Source organism: Heterodontus francisci, chromosome 26 (genome assembly GCF_036365525.1).
Source record: "Heterodontus francisci isolate sHetFra1 chromosome 26, sHetFra1.hap1, whole genome shotgun sequence".
Classification (NCBI taxonomy): domain Eukaryota; kingdom Metazoa; phylum Chordata; class Chondrichthyes; order Heterodontiformes; family Heterodontidae; genus Heterodontus; species Heterodontus francisci.
In genome coordinates this window covers 77,156,700-77,177,699 of record NC_090396.1, presented here as the reverse complement: position 1 = coordinate 77,177,699, position 21,000 = coordinate 77,156,700, and the positions used below count along the sequence as shown (strand labels likewise).

The following is a 21,000-nucleotide window of genomic DNA, read 5'->3' as shown; positions in this document are numbered from 1 at the left end:
CCAAAAATCTGAACCTCTCCCTCCTGCACCATCTCTCAAGCCACGCATTCATCCTGACTATTCTTTCATTTCTACTCTGACTATCACGTGGCACTGGTAGCAATCCGGAGATTACTACCTCTGAGGTCCTACTTTTTAACTTGGCTCCTAACTCCCTAAATTCTGCTTGTAGGACCTCATCCCGTTTTTTACCTATATCATTGGTGCCTATGTGCACAACAACAACTGGCTGTTCACCCTCCCCCTTCAGAATGTTCTGCAGCCGATCTGAGACATCCCTGACCTGTGCACCTGGGAGGCAACATACCATTCGGGAGTCTCGTTTTCGACCACAGAACCGCCTATCTACTCCCCTTACAATCGAATCCCCTATGACTATAGCCCTTCCACTCTTTTTCCCGCCCTTCCGAACAGCAGAGCCAGCCACGGTGCCATGAACCTGGCTACTGCTGCCTTCCCCTGGTGAGCCATCTCCCTCAACAGTATCCAAAACGGTATACCTGTTGTGGAGGGAGATGACCGCAGGGGACTCCTGCGCTGCCTTCCTGCTCTTTCTCTGCCTTTTGGTCACCCATTCCCTTTCTCCCTCAGCAATCCTAATCTGCGGTGTGACCAATTCACTAAACGTGCTATCCACGACCTCCTCAGCATCGCGGATGCTCCAAAGTGAGTCCATCCGCAGCTCCAGAGCCGTCATGCGGTCTAACAAGAGCTGCAGCTGGACACACTTCCTGCACGTGAAGGAGTCAGGGACATCAGCCATGTCCCTGAGCTCCCACATTGAGCAAGAGGAGCATGTCACGGGTCTGAGATCTCCTGCCATTTTTAATCTTAAGCTTAAACTTAGTTAAATGAAAAAGGAACGAAAAGTTTTTAAGCAATCACACGTTAAAAAAAAAGAGAAATAGAAAAAGCCTTACCTTATCTACACACCACCGAGTCCTTTTTATTTTGGTTAGAGGAGGAGGGCGGGTGGGAGACGCTACAGGTGTAGTGTCTCGGGTTCAGAAACGGCCCAAATATATCGCGTTTTACTTACCCAGCAGCCCCCTGGTCTCCGTCGAAAACAAAAGGAAATTAAATTTACTTTAAACTGACCTTCCCAGCTGCTCACTCGCTCGCACTCTCTGCTCCCGAAAAAACTGGATTTTACGTCGGGCGGACGGGAGATGGCCACTGAACCCGCTTCCAGCTAGCCTGGGGATCCGTCCTGCATTTTATGGGTCCCCGGGCTTTAATTGTTCCAAGTCGGGACTTCCACCCACTTGAGGGATGAAGTCCCGCCTCATTGAGCTGCCGGCCAATCAGCAGGCCAGCAGCTCTTAGTCCCAGCAGCAGCACCGGGAGCGGTGGCCACTGCTGGGACTGCAGCCCAGCCGAGGATGTGGAGCCAGGACTACAGGCAAGTTTGGGTTGCCTCGCCGGGGGGTGATCAGTCGGGCCCCGGCGAGGCAAGGATGGTCGTTTGGGGGGAAGTGGGGGGCGTCTTGGGTCCTGGGGGTGGTTGGGGAAGCAGGGGCAGCCCTCAATCAGGCACCCTGTTGCCACAGGTAAAATTGCCGTGGAGGTGGGCGAAGGCCCTTAAGTGGGTCGGAGGCGGGAATGGATTGGGAAGGCCTCCCAGAGCCTCCCGCTCAATTTTATGCCACCCTCCCGTCACCATCCAGCTCTCTGAAATGGCGTAAAATTCCGGCCATGGTAAATCAAGGAGGTGAGACAAGGCAAGAAAGAAAGGTATTAGTATGGGAAATGATAAACAGACTGTGAGGGGAAGGGACAGAGTGTACAAATCGAAGAGTAAATCAACAGATAAGGCTGGAGGTTACAAAAATAATAAAAGGACACAATGAAAGACTCTGTATCTGAAACAAAATAGATGAACTGTTAGTATGTAGGTTCAGCTGCTGTATATAAGATCATGGCAGCTCTGTGGAGTAAAACCCATGTTTGCGGGCCGCCGTGTTTTACAACCACTGCCGTACTTGGTGGCAACTTAAAATCCAGTCCCACATCTGGAGTACTGTGTACAGTATTGGTCTCCTTATTTAAGGAAGGATGTAAATGCATTGGAGGCAGTTCAAAGAAGATTTACCAGACTAATACCTGGAATGGGAGGGCTGTCTTATGGGGAAAGGTTGGACAGGGTTGGGCTTGTATCCACTGGAGTTTAGAAGAGTAAAAGGCAATTTGATTGAAACATAGATTCTGAGAGGTCTTGACAGGGTGGATGTGGAAAGGATGTTTCCCCTTGTGAGAGAATCTAGAACTAGGCGTCACTGTTTAAAAAAAAATTAAGACAGAGATGAGGAGAAATTTTTTCTCTGAGGGTCGTGAGTCTTTGGAATTCTCTTCCTCAAAAGGCGGTGGAAGCAGAGTCTTTGAATATTTTTAAGGCAGAGGTAGATAGATTCTTGATAGGCAAGGGGTGAAAGGTTATCGGGGATAGGTGGTAATGTGGAATAATCAGTTCAGCCATGATCCTATTGAATGGCGGAGCAGGTTCGAGGGGCTGAGTGGCCTACTCCTGATCCTAATTCGTATGTAATGTCAGAAATAAGATGACCAACTTAGGAAGAAAAGTTTGAAAAATTGGGGCTCTTTTACAGAATAAGGAAGCCCACTGGGCACGAATGAAGGGTTACAAAACTCTGAAAGGATTTGAGAGGATGAAGAGTGGGAGATTGTCCCCACTGTTTGGTGAATCAGTGACAAGGGGCACAGACTGAGCACCATAACTGGGAAAATGAAGGGAGAAGTTAGAAATGTTTTCACACAGAAGGATATTAGAACAGGAGATGGCTTACCACAAGGGAGAGACAGGGACAACAATTAAAAGGGAACTGGGGAAGGATTTGAAAATGAAAATATGAAGGAATATGGGAAAGGATGTGGAAATGGAATTAGAGCAGAGTTGAAGTTCAAGAGCTAGCTCTAGGGCAGGTTTGATGGACCCAATGGAATTCTCTGCAGTGTAGTTACTGAGTCAGTGGTCATTGATCCATGCCCTCCCCTCAATGAGATGGAGATGGTTCATTGATCCATGCCCTCCCCTCAATGAGATAGAACAAAGAACAAAGAACAAAGAAAATTACAGCACAGGAACAGGCCCTTCGGCCCTCCAAGCCAGCGCCGATCCAGATCCTCTATCTAAACATGTCGCCTATTTTCTAAGGGTCTGTATCTCTTTTCTTCCTGCCCATTCATGTATCTGTCTAGATACATCTTAAAAGACGCCATCGTGCCCGCATCTACCACCTCCGCTGGCAACGCGTTCCAGGCACCCACCACCCTCTGCATAAAGAACTTTCCACGCATATCCCCCCTAAACTTTTCCCCTTTCACTTTGAACTCGTGTCCTCTAGTAATTGAATCCCCCACTCTGGGAAAAAGCCTCTTGCTATCCACCCTGTCTATACCTCTCATGATTTTGTACACCTCAATCAGGTCCCCCCTCAACCTCCGTCTTTCTAATGAAAATAATCCTAATCTACTCAACCTCTCTTCATAGCTAGCGCCCTCCATACCAGGCAACATCCTGGTGAACCTCCTCTGCACCCTCTCCAAAGCATCCACATCCTTTTGGTAATGTGGCGACCAGAACTGCACGCAGTATTCCAAATGTGGCCGAACCAAAGTCCTATACAACTGTAACATGACCTGCCAACTCTTGTACTCAATACCCCGTCCGATGAAGGAAAGCATGCCGTATGCCTTCTTGACCACTCTATTTACCTGCGTTGCCACCTTCAGGGAGCAATGGACCTGAACACCCAAATCTCTCTGGACATCAATTTTCCCCAGGACTTTTCCATTTACTGTATAGTTCATTCTTGAATTGGATCTTCCAAAATGCATCACCTCGCATTTGCCCTGATTGAACTCCATCTGCCATTTCTCTGCCCAACTCTCCAGTCTATCTATATTCTGCTGTATTTTCTGACAGTCCCCTTCACTATCTGCTACTCCACCAATCTTAGTGTCGTCTGCAAACTTGCTAATCAGTCTACCTATACTTTCCTCCAAATCATTAATATATATCACAAACAACAGTGGTCCCAGCACGGATCCCTGTGGAACACCACTGGTCACACGTCTCCATTTTGAGAAACTCCCCTCTACTGCTACTCTCTGTCTCCTGTTGCCCAGCCAGTTCTTTATCCATCTAGCTAGTACACCTTGGACCCCAAGCGCCTTCACTTTCTCCATCAGCCTGCCATGGGGAACCTTATCAAACGCCTTACTGAGATGGAGATGGTTCATTGATCCATGCCCTCCCCTCAATGAGATGAAGCCCCCTGACACAGTCAATGATTTGCACTTTCCTCACCGCTCACAGCTTTCCTTCGCAGATTCTCTGGTGAGGGTGATGGCGAGGGCAGGTAGTCCATGTGGGAGGACGTGGAATCATTCTTCTCCTGAGGAGCCTCCTCCAAGGAACTGATGAACCACGTGATTGGGAGGCCTCCAGCAGGGTGTTTATAGCGGGCATACTGCAATGCATCCATAATCCACCGCACCTCTCTCCAGATCCCATCCAGTTGCTGCAGGAAAAAACAGGAAAAGTCACAAAGATACCTACAGACTCAGCTGTACCGCACGCTCAGCTGTACCGCACGCTCAGCTGTATTGCACACTCAGCTGTATTGCACACTCAGCTGTATTGCACGCTCAGCTGTACCGCACGCTCAGCTGTATTGCACGCTCAGCTGTATTGCACACTCAGCTGTACCGCACGCTCAGCTATACCTCACACTCAGCTGTATTGCACGCTCAGCTGTATTGCACGCTCAGCTGTATTGCACACTCAGCTGTACCGCACGCTCAGCTAGACCACGCACTCAGCTGTACCGCACGCTCAGCTATATTGCACACTCAGCTGTACCGCACGCTCAGCTGCATTGCAGGCTCAGCTGTATTGCACACTCAGCTTTACCGCTGTACCGCATGCTCAGCTATACCACACACTCAGCTGTATTGCACGCTCAGCTGTATTGCACACTCAGCTGTACCGCACACTCAGCTGTACCGCACGCTCAGCTGTATTGCACGCTCAGCTGTATTGCACAGCTCAGCTGTACCGCACGCTCAGCTAGACCACGCACTCAGCTGTACCGCACGCTCAGCTATATTGCACACTCAGCTGTACCGCACGCTCAGCTGTATTGCACACTCAGCTGCACTGCACACTCAGCTGTATTGCACGCTCAGCTGTATTGCACACTCAGCTGTACCGCACACTCAGCTGTACCGCACGCTCAGCTGTATTGCACGCTCAGCTGTATTGCACACTCAGCTGTCCCGCACACTCAGCTGTATTGCACACTCAGCTGTACCGCACGCTCAGCTGTACCGCACGCTCAGCTGTACCGCACGCTCAGCTGTACCGCACACTCAGCTATATTGCACTCTCAGCTGCATTGCACACTCAGCTGTATTGCACACTCAGCTTTACCGCTGCACCGCACGCTCAGCTGTACCGCACACTCAGCTATATTGCACTCTCAGCTGTATTGCACACTCAGCTTTACCGCTGTACCGCACGCTCAGCTGTATTGCACGCTCAGCTGTATTGCACACTCAGCTGTATTGCACACTCAGCTTTACCGCTGCACCGCACGCTCAGCTGTACCGCACACTCAGCTATATTGCACTCTCAGCTGTATTGCACACTCAGCTGTATTGCACACTCAGCTTTACCGCTGTACCGCACGCTCAGCTGTATTGCACACTCAGCTTTACCGCTGTACCGCATGCTCAGCGAGACCACACACTCAGCTGTATTGCACGCTCAGCTGTACCGCACGCTCAGCTGTACCTCACGCTCAGCTGTACCGCACGCTCAGCTGTATTGCACGCTCAGCTGTATTGCACACTCAGCTGTACCGCACACTCAGCTGTACCACACGCTCAGCTATATTGCATGCTAAGCTGTATTGCACACTCAGCTGTCCCGCACACTCAGCTGTATTGCACACTCAGCTGTACCGCACGCTCAGCTGTACCGCACGCTCAGCTGTACCGCACGCTCAGCTGTATTGCACGCTCAGCTGTACCGCACGCTCAGCTGTATTGCACGCTCAGCTGTATTGCACGCTCAGCTGTACCGCACACTCAGCTATATTGCACACTCAGCTGTATTGCACGCTCAGCTGTACCGCACGCTCAGCTGTATTGCAAACTCAGCTGTACCGCATGCTCAGCTATACCTCACACTCAGCTGTATTGCACGCTCAGCTGTATTGCACGCTCAGCTGTATTGCACACTCAGCTGTACCGCACGCTCAGCTAGACCACGCACTCAGCTGTACCGCACGCTCAGCTATATTGCACACTCAGCTGTACCGCACGCTCAGCTGTATTGCACGCTCAGCTGTATTGCACACTCAGCTGTACCGCACACTCAGCTGCACCGCACGCTCAGCTGTATTGCACGCTCAGCTGTACCGCACGCTCAGCTGCACCGCACGCTCAGCTGTATTGCACGCTCAGCTGTATTGCACGCTCAGCTGTACCGCACGCTCAGCTAGACCACGCACTCAGCTGTACCGCACGCTCAGCTATATTGCACACTCAGCTGTACCGCACGCTCAGCTGTATTGCACACTCAGCTGCACTGCACACTCAGCTGTATTGCACGCTCAGCTGTATTGCACACTCAGCTGTACCGCACACTCAGCTGTACCGCATGCTCAGCTGTATTGCACGCTCAGCTGTATTGCACACTCAGCTGTCCCGCACACTCAGCTGTATTGCACACTCAGCTGTACCGCACGCTCAGCTGTACCGCACGCTCAGCTGTATTGCACGCTCAGCTGTACCGCACACTCAGCTATATTGCACTCTCAGCTGCATTGCACACTCAGCTGTATTGCACACTCAGCTTCACCGCTGCACCGCACGCTCAGCTGTACCGCACACTCAGCTATATTGCACTCTCAGCTGTATTGCACACTCAGCTGTATTGCACACTCAGCTTTACCGCTGTACCGCACGCTCAGCTGTATTGCACGCTCAGCTGTATTGCACACTCAGCTGTATTGCACACTCAGCTTTACCGCTGTACCGCATGCTCAGCTATACCACACACTCAGCTGTTTTGCACGCTCAGCTGTACCGCACGCTCAGCTGTACCACACGCTCAGCTGTATTGCACGCTCAGCTGTATTGCACGCTCAGCTGTATTGCACACTCAGCTGTACCGCACACTCAGCTGTACCACATGCTCAGCTATATTGCATGCTGAGCTGTATTGCACACTCAGCTGTCCCGCACACTCAGCTGTATTGCACACTCAGCTGTACCACACACTCAGCTGTACCGCACGCTCAGCTGTACCGCACGCTCAGCTGTATTGCACGCTCAGCTGTACCGCACGCTCAGCTGTATTGCACGCTCAGCTGTACCGCACGCTCAGCTGTATTGCACGCTCAGCAGTATTGCACGCTCAGCTGTACCGCACACTCAGCTATATTGCACACTCAGCTGTATTGCACGCTCAGCTGTACCGCACGCTCAGCTATACCGCACACTCAGCTGTATTGCACACTCAGCTGTACCGCACGCTCAGCTATACCACACACTCAGCTGTATTGCACACTCAGCTGTACCGCACGCTCAGCTATACCACACACTCAGCTGTATTGCACGCTCAGCTGTATTGCACACTCAGCTGTACCGCACGCTCAGCTATACCACACACTCAGCTGTACCGCACGCTCAGCTATACCGCACACTCAGCTGTATTGCACACTCCGCTGTACCACACCTCAGCTATACCGCACACTCAGCTGTATTGCACACTCAGCTGTACCATACGCTCAGCTATACCACACACTCAGCTGTATTGCACACTCCGCTGTACCACACCTCAGCTATACCGCACACTCAGCTGTATTGCACGCTCAGCTGTACCGCACGCACGCTCAGCTGTATTGCACACTCAGCTATACCGCGCACTCAGCTGTACCGCACGTTCAGCTGTATTGCACACTCAGCTGTACCGCACGTTCAGCTGTATTGCACACTCAGCTGTACCGCACGTTCAGCTGTATTGCACACTCAGCTGTACCGCACGTTCAGCTGTATTGCACACTCAGCTGTACCGCACGTTCAGCTGTATTGCACACTCAGCTGTACCGCACGCACGCTCAGCTGTATTGCACGCTCAGCTGTATTGCACACTCATCTGTACCGCACGCTCAGCTGTATTGCACACTCAGCTGTATTGCACACTCAGCTGTACCGCATGCACGCTCAGCTGTATTGCACACTCAGCTGTACCGCACGCTCAGCTGCAATGCACACTCAGCTGTATTGCACACTCAGCTGTACCGCAAGCTCAGCTATACCGCACGCTCAGCTGTATTGCACGCTCAGCTGTATTGCACACTCAGCTGTATTGCACACTCAGTTATACCGCACACTCAGCTGTATTGCACGCTCAACTGTATTGCATGCTCAGCTGTATTGCACACTCAGCCGTATTGCACGCTCAGCTGTATTGCACACTCAGCTATACCGCACGCTCAGCTGTATTGCGCTCTCAGCTGTACCGCACGCTCAGCTGTATTGCACACTCAGCTTTACCTCACGCTCAGCTGTATTGCACACTCAGCTGTACCGCACGCTCAGCTGTATTGCACGCTCAGCTGTACTGCACACTCAGCTGTATTGCACACTCAGCTGTACCGCCCGCTCAGCTGTACCGCCCGCTCAGCTGTATTGCACGCTCAGCTGTATTGCACACTCAGCTGTACCGCCCGCTCAGCTGTATTGCACGCTCAGCTGTATTGCACGCTCAGCTGTACCGCACGCTCAGCTGTACCGCATGCTCAGCTGTATTGCACGCTCAGCTGTACCGCACGCTCAGCTGTATTGCACACTCAGCTATACCGCACGCTCAGCTGTGTTGCACACTCAGCTGTACCGCCCGCTCAGCTGTATTGCACACTCAGCTGTACCGTACGCTCAGCTGTATTGCACGCTCAGCTGTACTGCACACTCAGCTGTATTGCACACTCAGCTGTATTGCACACTCAGCTGTACCGCCCGCTCAGCTGTATTGCACGCTCAGCTGTATTGCACGCTCAGCTGTATTGCACACTCAGCTGTGCCGCACGCTCAGCTATACCAGACACTCAGCTGTATTGCACGCTCAGCTGTATTGCACACTCAGCTGTACCGCACGCTCAGCTATACCACACACTCAGCTGTACCGCACGCTCAGCTATACCGCACACTCAGCTGTATTGCACACTCAGCTGTACCATACGCTCAGCTATACCACACACTCAGCTGTATTGCACACTCCGCTGTACCACACCTCAGCTATACCGCACACTCAGCTGTATTGCACGCTCAGCTGTACCGCACGCATGCTCAGCTGTATTGCACACTCAGCTATACCGCGCACTCAGCTGTACCGCACGTTCAGCTGTATTGCACACTCAGCTGTACCGCACGTTCAGCTGTATTGCACACTCAGCTGTACCGCACGCACGCTCAGCTGTATTGCACGCTCAGCTGTATTGCACACTCAGCTGTACCGCACGCTCAGCTATATTGCACACTCAGCTGTATTGCACACTCATCTGTACCGCACGCTCAGCTGTATTGCACACTCAGCTGTATTGCACACTCAGCTGTACAGCACGCTCAGCTGTATTGCACACTCAGCTGTACTGCACGCTCAGCTGTACCGCATGCACGCTCAGCTGTATTGCACACTCAGCTGTACCGCACGCTCAGCTGCAATGCACACTCAGCTGTATTGCACACTCAGCTGTACCGCACGCTCAGCTGTATTGCACGCTCAGCTGTATTGCACACTCAGCTGTATTGCACACTCAGTTATACCGCACACTCAGCTGTATTGTACGCTCAACTGTATTGCATGCTCAGCTGTATTGCACACTCAGCTGTATTGCATGCTCAGCTGTATTGCACACTCAGCTATACCGCACGCTCAGCTGTATTGCGCTCTCAGCTGTACCGCACGCTCAGCTGTATTGCACACTCAGCTTTACCTCACGCTCAGCTGTATTGCACACTCAGCTGTACCGCATGCTCAGCTGTATTGCACGCTCAGCTGTACTGCACACTCAGCTGTATTGCACACTCAGCTGTATTGCACACTCAGCTGTATTGCACACTCAGCTGTACCGCCCGCTCAGCTGTATTGCACGCTCAGCTGTATTGCACGCTCAGCTGTATTGCACACTCAGCTGTACCGCCCGCTCAGCTGTATTGCACGCTCAGCTGTATTGCACGCTCAGCTGTATTGCACGCTCAGCTGTACCGCACGCTCAGCTGTATTGCACGCTCAGCTGTACCGCCCGCTCAGCTGTATTGCACGCTCAGCTGTATTGCACGCTCAGCTGTACCGCACGCTCAGCTGTACCGCACGCTCAGCTGTATTGCACACTCAGCTGTACCGCCCGCTCAGCTGTACCGCCCGCTCAGCTGTATTGCACACTCAGCTATACCGCACGCTCAGCTGTGTTGCACACTCAGCTGTACCGCCCGCTCAGCTGTATTGCACACTCAGCTGTACCGTACGCTCAGCTGTATTGCACGCTCAGCTGTACTGCACACTCAGCTGTATTGCACACTCAGCTGTATTGCACACTCAGCTGTACCGCCCGCTCAGCTGTATTGCACGCTCAGCTGTATTGCACGCTCAGCTGTATTGCACACTCAGCTGTGCCGCACGCTCAGCTATACCAGACACTCAGCTGTATTGCACGCTCAGCTGTATTGCACACTCAGCTGTACCGCACGCTCAGCTATACCACACACTCAGCTGTACCGCACGCTCAGCTATACCGCACACTCAGCTGTATTGCACACTCAGCTGTACCATACGCTCAGCTATACCACACACTCAGCTGTATTGCACACTCCGCTGTACCACACCTCAGCTATACCGCACACTCAGCTGTATTGCACGCTCAGCTGTACCGCACGCATGCTCAGCTGTATTGCACACTCAGCTATACCGCGCACTCAGCTGTACCGCACGTTCAGCTGTATTGCACACTCAGCTGTACCGCACGTTCAGCTGTATTGCACACTCAGCTGTACCGCACGCACGCTCAGCTGTATTGCACGCTCAGCTGTATTGCACACTCAGCTGTACCGCACGCTCAGCTATATTGCACACTCAGCTGTATTGCACACTCATCTGTACCGCACGCTCAGCTGTATTGCACACTCAGCTGTATTGCACACTCAGCTGTACAGCACGCTCAGCTGTATTGCACACTCAGCTGTACTGCACGCTCAGCTGTACCGCATGCACGCTCAGCTGTATTGCACACTCAGCTGTACCGCACGCTCAGCTGCAATGCACACTCAGCTGTATTGCACACTCAGCTGTACCGCACGCTCAGCTGTATTGCACGCTCAGCTGTATTGCACACTCAGCTGTATTGCACACTCAGTTATACCGCACACTCAGCTGTATTGTACGCTCAACTGTATTGCATGCTCAGCTGTATTGCACACTCAGCTGTATTGCATGCTCAGCTGTATTGCACACTCAGCTATACCGCACGCTCAGCTGTATTGCGCTCTCAGCTGTACCGCACGCTCAGCTGTATTGCACACTCAGCTTTACCTCACGCTCAGCTGTATTGCACACTCAGCTGTACCGCATGCTCAGCTGTATTGCACGCTCAGCTGTACTGCACACTCAGCTGTATTGCACACTCAGCTGTATTGCACACTCAGCTGTATTGCACACTCAGCTGTACCGCCCGCTCAGCTGTATTGCACGCTCAGCTGTATTGCACGCTCAGCTGTATTGCACACTCAGCTGTACCGCCCGCTCAGCTGTATTGCACGCTCAGCTGTATTGCACGCTCAGCTGTATTGCACGCTCAGCTGTACCGCACGCTCAGCTGTATTGCACGCTCAGCTGTACCGCCCGCTCAGCTGTATTGCACGCTCAGCTGTATTGCACGCTCAGCTGTACCGCACGCTCAGCTGTACCGCACGCTCAGCTGTATTGCACACTCAGCTGTACCGCCCGCTCAGCTGTACCGCCCGCTCAGCTGTATTGCACGCTCAGCTGTATTGCACGCTCAGCTGTACCGCACGCTCAGCTGTACCGCACGCTCAGCTGTATTGCACACTCAGCTATACCGCACGCTCAGCTGTATCGCACACTCAGCTGTACCGCCCGCTCAGCTGTACCGCACGCTCAGCTGTATTGCACGCTCAGCTGTACCGCACGCTCAGCTGTATTGCACGCTCAGCTGTACCGCACGCTCAGCTGTACCGCACGCTCAGCTGTATTGCACACTCAGCTGTACCGCACGCTCAGCTGTATTGCACACTCAGCTATACCGCACGCTCAGCTGTATTGCACACTCAGCTGTATTGCACACTCAGCTGTACCGCACGCTCAGCTGTATTGCACACTCAGCTGTATTGCACGCTCAGCTGTATTGCACACTCAGCTGTATTGCACACTCAGCTGTACCGCCCGCTCAGCTGTTTTGCACACTCAGCTACACTGCACGCTCAGCTGTATTGCGCACTGTAGAGGGCAATGGTGTAAGGGAGGGCAGGGACATCCTCGGACAGCACTCATGAGAGGTATTGAGGGCTGGGAGCCCCTGGCAGTTACGCCCCACCCAAGCCACCCTCTACCCCACCCCTCCATGCCCCAAATGCCACCTACCAGGTGTTGCTGGTATGGTTACAGGTTGGGAATCGAAGATTCTGCCCAAACTGGCACTGGCCTCTCCGGCTGAGCCCGTGAGTCTCTGCAAGGTCAGAGGTTTATTGTGTTGCAATCCCAGAATAAGTGTGATGATATTCCATCAAATGATGGAGCCTGGAGCTGAACAGAGAACCCCTTTGGGTATTTCCTGAACTGCATTTTTCCAATGCTCTCCTGTGTTGTGCAGAAGGTGCTGACTCCTGCTGGGGTATGGTGCCTTCTGGAACCTTACACCAGTGCCCGTTCTCCATGTGTTACCCAGAAAGGACTATTCAACCACAAGGTTCCTCATGGGTGAGCACAATCCTGTTCTGACTAAATAGTCACACGCCCACATATTCCTCTATCAGGCACAGGAATTCTTTTGCACTCTGTGTAAAATGGGTTTCTTACCAAAATCTCCGGGCTGGATTTTCAACCCCCCATGGAGACGAGGTTTGGTGTGGGTGTGTTTCAAAAAGAGTGTTCCCAGATGCCGGGTCAGTCTTCCGATAACCCGGGCCGCATTGCAATTTTCGAAGCGAGGGTAGGGTGGGGAACCTCCGATTACCCGCTGTTAAGCTCATTGAAGAGTTTGTTAAGAAAAGTGCCAGAAGGAAATTTTCAAAGTGGTGAACGGGGAGAGTGAATGGTCTGGGGCATGTTAGTGCACCCCTGTTCAGAGCACTGCAGGGAGCATTAATGTGATGTTGCTGCTGAATTAAAATCAAACCGAGCTGCTGAAGTGGTGGCAGTAAGTTGCCATGTCTTGAGCAGAACGGGGCTAGTACTTTGTGATTAACCATTTGATGACCTGTATGTACCATGAGGTTTCTGCCCTCTGTCCTCCTGCTATCTCCAATCTGCAAGGCAATAGACAGCCCAGTCACGGCTGCTGCCTGCCTTTCAGTATGACACCCCAGAGCCTGTTTGTGCCTCCAGACAGTGCCCAGTGCCACTAATTGGGCACCAAGTTCACCTCTGACCCGATTAGGGGATTTGTGTCTTAAAATTGCATCACATCAGCAACGGAGACGCGGCACAGGGTCATGACCTGGAAATGATCCTGGTGTCAGGTTCCCAACCCTAGATTGAAAATCCAGCCCTCAGTGACCGAAATGTCAATGGGTCGTTCTACAACTCACCAGCAGCTCCTGGGTGTACAAGTCAAGCACAACAAGTAACCAAGTAGTATGGTGATTGATTTAAAAAAAAAACAGATATGAGGGAGTGTGTTAGAGGCTGGAATCAGGGGGAGGTGGTGGTGTAGTGGTAATGTCACTGGACTAGAAATCCAGAGCCCAGGCTAATGCTCTGGGGACAGGGGTTTGAATCCCACCATGGAAGATGATAACATTTGAATTTAATTATGGTGACCATGAAACCATTGTGGATTGTTGTAAAAACCCATCTGGTTCACTAATGTCCTTTAGGGAAGGAAATCTGCCGTCCTTACCTGGTCTGGCCTACATGTGACTGCAGACCCACAGCAATGTGGTTGGTTGACTCTTACAAGCCCTCTGAAATGGCCGAGCAAAACACTCAGTTCAAGCACAATTAGGGATGGGCAATAACTGCTGGCTTAACCAGTGACTGGCACATCCCACAAAACAAATAAAATAAAACAGATACTCAGGAGTGAGTTACAGGCTGGAATCTAATCGAATGTTTCGAGGTGTTCATGTATGGAATACTATGTGCTGAGTTCCTACCTGCACGTATCCTGACACTTCCTGGTGCCTCCCTTTTGCGGAGAGAACCTCTTCATCAGAAATGGCCTCTCGCAAGTCCTGCTGGGTAATGAGTGAGTCTAACTCCAGCAGTGTTGACACACGGCAGTACAGGTTCATGAACTTTTCCCTGTAGCAGCAGAAGTGAACTGGAGAAGGACAGAAAAGGAAGAAGAGCAGAAATTGACTGTGAGGTATCACAGTGAAACTTCCCCAGAAGCCAAGGTCACCTCTCACAATGTACCCCATTAACAGACATATTGCTCCCAACTTGTTTTATTAGACGCAGTGCCGTATTTATTAGACGCGGTGCCGGATTTATTGGACGCGATGCAGTATTTATTAGACGCGGTGCCGGATTTATTGGACGCGATGCAGTAGTTATTGGACGCGATGCAGTATTTATTAGACACGATGCAGTATTTATTGGACGCGATGCAGTATTTATTAGACACGATGCAGTATTTATTAGACACGATGCAGTATTTATTGGACGCGATGCAGTATTTATTGGACGCGATGCAGTATTTAATGGACGCGATGCAGTATTTATTGGACACGATGCAGTATTTATTGGACGCGATGCAGTATTTAATGGACGCGATGCAGTATTTATTGGACACGATGCAGTATTTAATGGACGCGATGCAGTATTTATTGGACGCGATGCCGTATTTATTGGACGCGATGCAGTATTTAATGGACGCGATGCAGTATTTATTAGACACGATGCAGTATTTAATGGACGCGATGCAGTATTTATTAGACACGATGCAGTATTTATTGGACGCGATGCAGTATTTAATGGACGCGATGCAGTATTTATTGGACACGATGCAGTATTTAATAGACACGATGCAGTATTTATTGGACGCGATGCAGTATTTATTGGACACGATGCAGTATTTAATAGACACGATGCAGTATTTATTGGACGCGATGCAGTATTTATTGGACACGATGCAGTATTTAATAGACACGATGCAGTATTTATTGGACGCGATGCAGTATTTATTAGACACGATGCAGTATTTATTGGACGCGATGCAGTATTTAATGGACGCGATGCAGTATTTATTGGACACGATGCAGTATTTAATAGACACGATGCAGTATTTATTGGACGCGATGCAGTATTTATTGGACACGATGCAGTATTTAATGGACGCGATGCAGTATTTATTGGACGCGATGCCGTATTTATTGGACGCGATGCAGTATTTATTAGACACGATGCAGTATTTATTGGACGCGATGCAGTATTTATTGGACGCGATGCCGTATTTATTGGACGCGATGCAGTATTTATTAGACACGATGCAGTATTTATTGGACGCGATGCAGTATTTAATGGACGCGATGCAGTATTTATTGGACACGATGCAGTATTTAATGGACGCGATGCAGTATTTATTGGACGCGATGCCGTATTTATTGGACGCGATGCAGTATTTATTAGACACGATGCAGTATTTATTGGACGCGATGCAGTATTTAATGGACGCGATGCAGTATTTATTGGACACGATGCAGTATTTAATAGACACGATGCAGTATTTATTGGACGCGATGCAGTATTTAATGGACGCGATGCAGTATTTATTGGACGCGATGCAGTATTTATTAGACACGATGCAGTATTTATTGGACGCGATGCAGTATTTAATAGACGCGATGCAGTATTTAATAGACGCGATGCACTATTTAATAGACGCGATGCAGTATTTATTAGACACGATGCAGTATTTATTAGACACGATGCAGTATTTATTGGACGCGATGCAGTATTTAATGGACGCGATGCAGTATTTATTGGACACGATGCAGTATTTAATAGACACGATGCAGTATTTATTGGACGCGATGCAGTATTTATTGGACACGATGCAGTATTTAATGGACGCGATGCAGTATTTATTGGACGCGATGCCGTATTTATTGGACGCGATGCAGTATTTATTAGACACGATGCAGTATTTATTGGACGCGATGCAGTATTTAATGGACGCGATGCAGTATTTATTGGACACGATGCAGTATTTAATGGACGCGATGCAGTATTTATTGGACGCGATGCCGTATTTATTAGACACGATGCAGTATTTATTGGACGCGATGCAGTATTTAATGGACGCGATGCAGTATTTATTGGACGCGATGCAGTATTTAATGGACGCGATGCAGTATTTATTGGACACGATGCAGTATTTAATGGACGCGATGCAGTATTTATTGGACGCGATGCCGTATTTATTAGACACGATGCAGTATTTATTGGACGCGATGCAGTATTTAATGGACGCGATGCAGTATTTATTAGACACGATGCAGTATTTATTGGACGCGATGCAGTATTTAATGGACGCGATGCAGTATTTATTGGACACGATGCAGTATTTAATAGACACGATGCAGTATTTATTGGACGCGATGCAGTATTTAATGGACGCGATGCAGTATTTATTGGACGCGATGCAGTATTTATTAGACACGATGCAGTATTTATTGGACGCGATGCAGTATTTAATAGACGCGATGCAGTATTTAATAGACGCGATGCACTATTTAATAGACGCGATGCAGTATTTATTAGACACGATGCAGTATTTATTAGACACGATGCAGTATTTAATAGACGCGATGCAGTATTTATTGGACACGATGCAGTATTTAATAGACGCAATGCAGTATTTAATAGACGCGATGCAGTATTTATTGGACACGATGCAGTATTTAATGGACGCGATGCAGTATTTATTAGACACGATGCAGTATTTATTGGACGCGATGCAGTATTTAATGGACGCGATGCAGTATTTATTGGACACGATGCAGTATTTAATAGACACGATGCAGTATTTATTGGACGCGATGCAGTATTTAATGGACGCGATGCAGTATTTATTGGACGCGATGCAGTATTTATTAGACACGATGCAGTATTTATTGGACGCGATGCAGTATTTAATAGACGCGATGCAGTATTTAATAGACGCGATGCACTATTTAATAGACGCGATGCAGTATTTATTAGACACGATGCAGTATTTATTAGACACGATGCAGTATTTATTGGACGCGATGCAGTATTTAATGGACGCGATGCAGTATTTATTGGACACGATGCAGTATTTATTAGACGCGATGCAGTATTTAATAGACGCGATGCAGTATTTAATAGACGCGATGCAGTATTTATTAGATGCGATGCAGTATTTAATGGACGCGATGCAGTATTTATTGGACGCGATGCAGGATTTATTGGACGCGATGCAGGATTTATTGGACGCGATGCAGGATTTATTGGACGCGATGCAGTATTTAATAGACGCGATGCAGTATTTATTAGACGCGATGCAGTATTTAATAGACGCGATGCAGTATTTATTAGACGCGATGCAGTATTTATTGGACGCGATGCAGGATTTATTGGACGCGATGCAGTATTTAATAGACGCGATGCAGTATTTATTAGACGCGATGCAGTATTTAATAGACGCGATGCAGTATTTATTAGACGCGATGCAGTATTTAATGGACGCGATGCAGTATTTATTGGACACGATGCAGTATTTATTAGACGCGATGCAGTATTTATTAGACGCGATGCAGTATTTAATAGACGCGATGCAGTATTTATTAGACGCGATGCAGTATTTAATAGACGCGATGCAGTATTTATTAGACGCGATGCAGTATTTAATGGACGCGATGCAGTATTTATTGGACACGATGCAGTATTTATTAGACGCGATGCAGTATTTATTAGACGCGATGCAGTATTTAATGGACGCGATGCAGTATTTATTGGACACGATGCAGTATTTAATAGACGCGATGCAGTATTTAATGGACGCGATGCAGTATTTATTGGACACGATGCAGTATTTAATAGACGCGATGCAGTATTTATTAGACGCGATGCAGTATTTAATGGACGCGATGCAGTATTTAATGGACGCGATGCAGTATTTAATAGATGCGATGCAGTATTTAATAGACGTGATGCAGTATTTATTAGACGCGATGCAGTATTTAATAGACGCGATGCCGTATTTATTGGACACGATGCAGTATTTAATAGACGCGATGCAGTATTTATTAGACGCGATGCAGTATTTAATAGACGCGATGCCGTATTTATTGGACACGATGCAGTATTTAATAGACGCGATGCAGTATTTATTAGACGCAATGCAGTATTTATTAGACGCGATGCAGTATTTATTAGACGCGATGCAGTATTTAATGGACGCGATGCAGTATTTATTGGACACGATGCAGTATTTAATAGACGCGATGCAGTATTTATTAGACGCGATGCAGTATTTAATGGACGCGATGCAGTATTTATTGGACACGATGCAGTATTTAATAGACGCGATGCAGTATTTAATGGACGCGATGCAGTATTTAATGGACGCGATGCAGTATTTAATAGATGCGATGCAGTATTTAATAGACGTGATGCAGTATTTATTAGACGCGATGCAGTATTTAATAGACGCGATGCCGTATTTATTGGACACGATGCAGTATTTAATAGACGCGATGCAGTATTTATTAGACGCGATGCAGTATTTAATAGACGCGATGCCGTATTTATTGGACACGATGCAGTATTTAATAGACGCGATGCAGTATTTATTGGACGCGATGCAGTATTTATTAGACGCGATGCAGTATTTAATGGACGCGATGCAGTATTTAATGGACGCGATGCAGTATTTATTGGACGCGATGCAGTATTTATTAGACGCGATGCAGTATTTAATAGATGCGATGCAGTATTTAATAGACGTGATGCAGTATTTATTGGACGCGATGCAGTATTTATTAGACGCGATGCAGTATTTAATAGATGCGATGCAGTATTTAATAGACGCGGTGCCGTATTTAATAGATGCGATGCAGTATTTAATAGACGTGATGCAGTATTTATTGGACGCGATGCAGTATTTATTAGACGCGATGCAGTATTTAATAGACGCGGTGCCGTATTTATTGGACACGATGCAGTATTTAATAGATGCAATGCAGTATTTAATAGACGCGATGCAGTATTTATTAGACGCGATGCAGTATTTAATGGACGTGATGCAGTATTTATTAGACGCGATGCAGTATTTAATGGACGCGATGCAGTATTTATTGGACGCGATGCAGTATTTAATAGATGCGATGCAGTATTTAATGGACGCGATGCAGTATTTAATGGACGCGATGCAGTATTTAATAGACGCGATGCAGTATTTAATAGACGCGATGCAGTATTTATTGGACGCGATGCAGTATTTATTAGACGCGATGCAGTATTTAATGGACGCGATGCAGTATTTATTGGACGCGATGCAGTATTTATTAGACGCGATGCAGTATTTAATGGACGCGATGCAGTATTTATTGGACGCGATGCAGTATTTAATAGACGTGATGCAGTATTTAATGGACGCGATGCAGTATTTATTAGACGTGATGCAGTATTTATTGGACGCGATGCAGTATTTATTAGACGCGATGCAGTATTTAATAGATGCGATGCAGTATTTAATAGACGTGATGCAGTATTTATTGGACGCGATGCAGTATTTATTAGACGCGATGCAGTATTTAATAGACGCGGTGCCGTATTTATTGGACACGATGCAGTATTTAATAGATGCAATGCAGTATTTAATAGACGCGATGCAGTATTTATTAGACGCGATGCAGTATTTAATGGACGTGATGCAGTATTTATTAGACGCGATGCAGTATTTAATGGACGCGATGCAGTATTTATTGGACGCGATGCAGTATTTAATAGATGCGATGCAGTATTTAATGGACGCGATGCAGTATTTAATAGACGCGATGCAGTATTTAATAGACGCGATGCAGTATTTATTGGACGCGATGCAGTATTTATTAGACGCGATGCAGTATTTAATGGACGCGATGCAGTATTTATTGGACGCGATGCAGTATTTATTAGACGCGATGCAGTATTTAATGGACGCGATGCAGTATTTATTGGACGCGATGCAGTATTTAATAGACGTGATGCAGTATTTAATGGACGCGATGCAGTATTTATTAGACGCGATGCAGTATTTATTGGACGCAATGCAGTATTTAATGGACGCGATGCAGTATTTATTGGACGCGATGCAGTATTTATTAGACGCGATGCAGTATTTAATAGACGCGGTGCCGTATTTATTGGACGCGATGCAGTATTTAATAGATGCGATGCAGTATTTAATAGACGCGATGCAGTATTTATTAGACGCGATGCAGTATTTAATGGACGCGATGCAGTATTTATTGGACGCGATGCAGTATTTAATAAATGCGATGCAGTATTTAATAGACGCGATGCAGTATTTATTGGACGCGGTGCCATATTTATTAGACGCGATGCAGTATTTATTAGACGCGGTGCCGTATTTAATAGAGGCGATGCAGTATTTAATAGACGCGGTGCCGTATTTATTAGACGCGATGCAGTATTTAATAGACGCGATGCAGTATTTAATAGAGGCGATGCAGTATTTAATAGACGCGGTGCCGTATTTATTAGAC

The 21,000-nt window shown here is 48.3% G+C and overlaps 1 protein-coding gene across 1 annotated transcript in view; it reads right to left on the bottom strand.

The window, feature by feature from the left end:
• The window catches only part of ankfn1a (ankyrin repeat and fibronectin type III domain containing 1a), a 240,572-nt gene that overhangs the window by 11,504 nt on the left and 208,068 nt on the right, over nt 1-21,000 (bottom strand). Inside the window, exons 15-16 of the mRNA XM_068058655.1 lie at nt 14,419-14,585; nt 4,328-4,541 (exon numbers count right to left, since the gene is read on the bottom strand). Of these exons, the coding sequence (XP_067914756.1) occupies nt 4,328-4,541; nt 14,419-14,585 (381 nt within the window). The remainder of the gene's footprint in view (nt 1-4,327; nt 4,542-14,418; nt 14,586-21,000) is intronic.